At 44.2% G+C, this 6,085-nt stretch overlaps 1 protein-coding gene across 1 annotated transcript; it reads right to left on the bottom strand.

Moving 5' to 3' along the window:
- Positions 1-1,917: 1,917 nt before the first annotated feature.
- On the bottom strand, positions 1,918-5,940 carry LOC142924281 (uncharacterized). Its single transcript, XM_076066359.1, has one exon. The coding sequence runs from the start codon at positions 4,779-4,781 to the stop codon at positions 3,645-3,647; it is 1,137 nt and encodes a 378-aa protein (XP_075922474.1). The 5' UTR covers positions 4,782-5,940; the 3' UTR covers positions 1,918-3,644.
- Positions 5,941-6,085: the final 145 nt, after the last annotated feature.

Genomic DNA, 6,085 nt, shown 5'->3' with positions numbered 1-6,085 from the left:
CAGTGTGCAGCATCAATACCATACTGTAGGTGCCGGCAGGACATTACACTCCTCGGGCGTGTTGTTTCTGTTTAGATGAAATGCCAGAATTGTCTGATGAAGAGCAAGGAGTACACCACGCAAATAAGTCATACATTTCCATATATCACCTCTATATTTTGCAAATTGGTCTCCTTTATATGATATTGAGCTCTTGTGAATAATAATCAATGTCGAAGTAAAATGTCAACATAGTGAACATTCATTCTCACCATTGTCTTTGACTGGTCGCCTGTTTAAGAACATTTGATCACAGTTTTTGTGAAGGCACCATCTTATAAGACATTTGCACACGTAAAGCTCAAAAATAATTGCGTACATTTTATGCACAGAACTTGGTTGCATTCTTCGAATGTTGCACAACATCCAATGGTAAACACTGCAATTTATTGGCTTCCATTTTGCAAGAGTAACGCGTGACTGAGCAATTATAGTCAATCGTGGCCCATTTAATCGTGGCCCATATTAAACCTTAATGAAATATCGTAGTAGATCTAGGCAAGGAGTTGGTACCTCCCGAGGCTACGAATACCAAAAAAATGCACTTTAGAGGAATAATACAAAAGTTTCAAAACCTAACCTGGTAAAAACTGATGGCACCAGTTTTTTTTTTTATAAATCCTCTCCCAGGGTTTAGAGTGTAACATTCCCACCATGTTGAATTTTGAGCTGCCATGATAACCATCAACGCCATATATCTAACCAATCAGACTGTCTTTGCATATGCAATGCTTTCTTTTGAGCGTTTCAGCAAATTTGCATGTTGCAGACCAATATGAATGTGAATTTGGCGATTTGGCACTCAGCTTGTGGAAGAGCTTTCCCAGAGATTATGTATGCATCCACAATCAATTGAAGACTAAGTTAAATACATTTTCAGATAGCATGTGAATAAGTTAAGTGAAGTAAACAAAAAAACATAGTCTCAAGTACAGCTTAGCTTTTTCGATACTGTTGCCATTTGTTGCATATGTTGTGTGTACTGTAATTTTTTTAAATATTGTAATTACAGTAGTCTCCAATCACTTCCTTCATGAGCACTTACCTCAAATACCCCTTTGTGCTGGCAACTCAAGATGTACTGCAATGGAAGGGTGGTATAAATGAGACATTGTGATAACGAATATGCAGATTTATTTTGCCGTTGCTGCATTCCATGTTAAATCGATCAACAGACATACTGTTGTAAGCGACTTTATTTCAGTATTGCTGGACAGTTTAATATTCAATTTCTTCATCGCAATCACGATAAGCACGGTTGGCTACGTACGTTTCCAAAGAAGTTCAACATATACATTTGGTTATAATGGTCTTCGAAGACATTATTTGAAAATAATGACCATGATAAGTATTTTCAGCCTCTTTGAAATAGAATGTAAATATATACCGGTCAAATGTCACAGCATAATGAGCAGGGCACACAGTGTGCTGTATTGAATGGCAAACGAAACAGGGTTATAAGTAATGCAAGCATTCAACTAAATAAGGCTGATGGATTTCATTAATTTCTATTCTTATTATGGCTTTCTTGGCGTATGCAGATTTTTATGAACGTCAACTGACTTAATGCGGACAATTTACGTAATTTTGTTAATGTGATAAATGTGTTTTTTAGATTGAATGTAAAATGTAAAAAAGATGCTCTGTATAGTGTGTGGACATCCATTGGTGCCAAGCATAAATAAGCAAATCTAACAAATGTTGTCATTCATCATGACAGTAATTTACACATGCAATAAATACGTTAACAATGTACTTTCTGGGTTGAAAGTCTATACAAAATACAATTGAGAGTATGTTTTAAATCTCAGAATTCGTTTTATTTGTGACTCATAATAATGGGTTTGTTTTTAAATCAAGCATCATTTTAAGAAGTTGAACCATCTATGCCCATGTCGAAACATTACCCATCTAAGTTGTATTTGTCAATACGATTATGCACAATTATGCCCTACTGCAACGACAAGGATGTGCTTCAAGTCTTTCTGCAGAACAAAACATTTGTGTAAGAATACGTACATGTTTACACGGGGAGAGTGGTGGCTGGTGGTGATGATAAAATATCAAAATACGGGGAGGTTTGGTCTCCCGTACAGATGTCTAGATCACAGGGATAATAAATGGGAGTCTTCTGCCAAATTCGGGGGTTGTAAACATGCAAGGGGTTATGGCACAGGAGTTAGTGCACTGTGTTATGAACCCAGCAACCCGCGTTGGATTCCAGGCCACGGCCAATATCAGTGACAAGTAATATTTGAAACCGTCCTGCACCCAAAACCCCCAATCACCAACCCACACCGACCAGTGTGGTGAAGTATGGCCAAATAATTTTCTTAAATGATATGGCATGGCGAGAAATGCATCCAGTGGTGAACGAAGGACAAACAATGATAAACATTAGCATACATGTTTAACAGTGGGGTTCTGCAAACACAACTTACAAGTCACACACAAAGCATACTTTATCAACCATCATCACCATCATGCTGGATGAAGACCTCCCCTCGACATCCCACATGGTAATTTGATGTCACAGCCTATCTCTTGTTCATTGATCTCATCACTCCAACTCCGCAGAAGTAATCCTCTTGGTATACTTTACCACATGTCCTCAAACGCCCTAAATTATTGTTGTCATTGCTTTGTGGAAAAAAACCCCACAATATCGTATGAGCATTAATATATAAATGTGCAACATATCTGAATATGCGCATATATCATAACAATGCTATATATGAAACATTAATATGTACACATTTTTGATTTCATGGAAAAGGCTAAATATAACACTTTGGTTTCCAAACGAATTCATAGATACAGGCTTGTCTCGCTGAACAAGTGTTTTTTTCTATGACAATTCACTTTCACAAGCAATTTGAATTGAGATAAATTTGTTCGCAAAACGACCGTTACTTATTAAGGGCCACCGTCTCGTTTTCACATGCATTGTGGCTCTTGAAATATTGAGGGTTTTTCTTACCGACCCCTGGTCATGACCATATGCTTTGGACAACATCTTCATGTCACAATTTTTAATGTTGATTAGAGTTGTATTAGCGAGCCAGTCAATGGCTTGAGCAGGGCTGAGTGAATGGCTTCAGTTCTCTCGTTGAATGATCTTGGGGGAAAAGCCTCAAGATACTTTTTTTTCCAGAAGGCTCCTGCCACGTTATTTTGCAGTAGGGGGCGATGTCGCGGTGTGTAACCCAAATTGAGTAATTTGCAAGTAATTTTTCAGCATTTGGATGTTCGGCCAATATCAGTTGCATTGTGTATATTTGTAGCTATGTGAGGAAACTGGAGAAATCATAGGAAAGCCATGCAGAACAGTGGGAAATACAAACTCCACACAGAAAGGCACCAGTCATGAATCAAACCCAGGCACTTTTTGCTGGAAGGGACAGGTCTTGCCACTGTGGCACCATGCCTCCGTAACTCGAGATGTTCAGATGCGAATCAGCATTGGCCATTGCTTTACTGGGAAGGTTGAAGCTGGGGAGGTTCTTGCGTTGGACTGGAGAAAGCAGGCGATTATTCACAACCTGGGTGCTTGCCCAGGTCCCTTGCCATCGCTCCCCCCAGTGCGGGGCGCGTGCGACCTCCACTCACCGCCTGTGCTGCCCAAGTGCAAAGTGGCAGTTGAAGTCGTAGCGGTCGTGACAGCGCCGCCCGCACAAGTTGCACCAGAACGGGTTGTCGTGACCGTGGCAGCCCATGTGAATGGTGAAGAGCACATTGTCCGGGAACCATATGCCACAGTGTGGGCACGTGTGGCCGTCCACTGGGGCTACAGTTCCTGGGCCAGGAAACCCAAGTGAGGAGTGGGAGTTTGTAAGGAGGGCTCTGGACACGTGGGGCACAGGCAGGATGACTGCACCGCTGCTGCTGCTGCTGCTACTGCTGCTGCTGCGACTCCTCGGCGTGTTGCCTTTTCTGCTAATTTCCCTGCCGCTCGATGGCCTGTGCGATGATGCTGAGCACTCGCTGCCATTCTCCGCTGGCTCCATCTTGCCTGCGTATGATGAAGATGTGTGGGGCGAGCAGGATTGTGAGTGGCAACGTGGCTGTCTGTGTGTTTGATGCTGTGGTTGCTTTTCTGGGCGGGATTGATTCGGGGAATGCTGAGTAAGGCTGTAAGTGGATGCAATCACGGGGCTTTTGGACAGTGCCTCCAGGTTGTGTGAATTTCTTTGTGTTTGCTTATCTTTCTTTCGCGATGCCAAATCATCAGTGCTGTATCCCTGAATGTGCTCTTCAGTGTCACTGTTAATTATTCCATAATCCTTTTCATAGCCCACCTCATCAATGATCCTGCCAGTCTTCCAACATATCACTTTCTGGCTACATTCCTCGATTCGCACTGCACGAGACCCGCAATCCACTTCCAACCCCAAACCGGAGATGTGTTCCACAGACATGGATGGCTGGCCAAGCGGACGCCCTTCCAACAGATGGGCAGCAGCAGCAGCAGCTCCACCATCTGAAATCAAACCGTCACGTCGCAGGTCAGGGGTTAAATCGCCACTGCCAAATGTCCCCACGGCGTCGGACGTGCAACTCACACTCGCCACGTTCAAAACGCTTCTGGTGCACTTGGTGCCAGCCCACTGCCCTCCACCGTGGCCGGCGATTCGATGGCACACGGCGATCTGCGGTGAATGCGGCGCCGACGTCGCCGCTGTGCTGTGGTGGGTCCTGTGGACGAACGCCACCGAGCCCAGCCCCGGCTGCCCCGGCGCCATCCGGCCCCGGCCTCCTCCTCCTCCCCGGAGAGCCCACGGCGCCGACCCCGAAGCCTCGTGGCGACGGCGCCGGTGGTGCGACAGGTTGCTGCGGTCGCCGCAGCGGAAGGAGCAGAGGTTGCACTTGTAGGGTTTCTCCCCCGTGTGCGAGTGCGTGTGCGCCTCCAGGTGGCGCACGTACGCAGAGGCGAAGGGGCACAGGTGGCAGCGGAACGGCTTCTCGCCTGCGCACCGCACAGCCCAGCAACGTGATCTCGGGCGAGTCCTCTCATTCAGCACGTTTAGCTGAGCTTTAGTTTGTAAAGGTTTGAGCAACGCCTTGCTTATTTAAATTTGTGTTTTCTCTGGTTCCTTACGAGCAATGTAAAGTAGTAATCATAACGAGCAATTGTAAATGTTGTGGATTTACTCGCCAAACACACCGGTGGGCTGAAGTAGTAAACTAATTGGCGCGTTTTGATTCCGTGACAAACCTTACTGGCCGTGTCGGGTGGTGGAGGGTTACGACACATTTATACTTACGCGATCTAACCCAGAAACCTTTATAATGAATGAGCATTATTCATTGTCATCATCAGCCATTGTCTATCCACTGCGGAGTGAAGGCCTCCCCGTGCTGTTCCACGATCCATCTCATTCCTGCACGTAAACCGATCTCATTGCTCCATCTTCTCTCAGGCGATCCCCTACTTTGGCTGCGATCCCATCACCAGTCTTGTCCATCGGCCATCACCCCTTTTAGCAAAGTGTACTGCCCTAGCTCACGTTCCTTAACAGTCAATATGATGACTGATTTTCCACTTGTTCCCTGGTCCACGTGTTCCTATTTCTATCAGTGGAATTCCAACGATGCGTTAACTTTAGCTTTCTTTGCACACTTTACAGATTTGTAAAATTTTCTTTGAGCCGTAGGTCATTTTCAAACATCCTTTGTGACATCAACATTGATTACAGCGTTGATTATGAAAGCCAAAGAAAATGGTTATTGTTATTCCCCACGAACTTTGCTTTTGTGACCAGGACAGTGATATTTTGAAATTTACTTATTTTCAATGAGAAAACGTGGTGTGCATTTGTGTCATTCCTTCACATAAAGTCCTGGTCACAAAAGCAAAGTTTCTGGGGAATAATAGCCATTTTCTATACGTTTTAGGCATAAGCAATAAAAAATATAACACTTACTACCCAGGAACAAAAATCGTGTTACATAGTGAAATAATTTCCATGATATTAATACTTCCTCGACAAGGTTATCCCCAATCTCTTAGCGCGCTCTTTCTCGCACATTGTTACTGCATATAGAC

Source organism: Petromyzon marinus, chromosome 11 (genome assembly GCF_048934315.1).
Source record: "Petromyzon marinus isolate PM22_M1 ecotype Great Lakes invasive population chromosome 11, UKy_Petmar_22M1.pri1.0, whole genome shotgun sequence".
Taxonomy (NCBI): Eukaryota; Metazoa; Chordata; class Hyperoartia; order Petromyzontiformes; family Petromyzontidae; genus Petromyzon; species Petromyzon marinus.
This window is presented reverse-complemented; position numbering and strand designations above follow the sequence as displayed.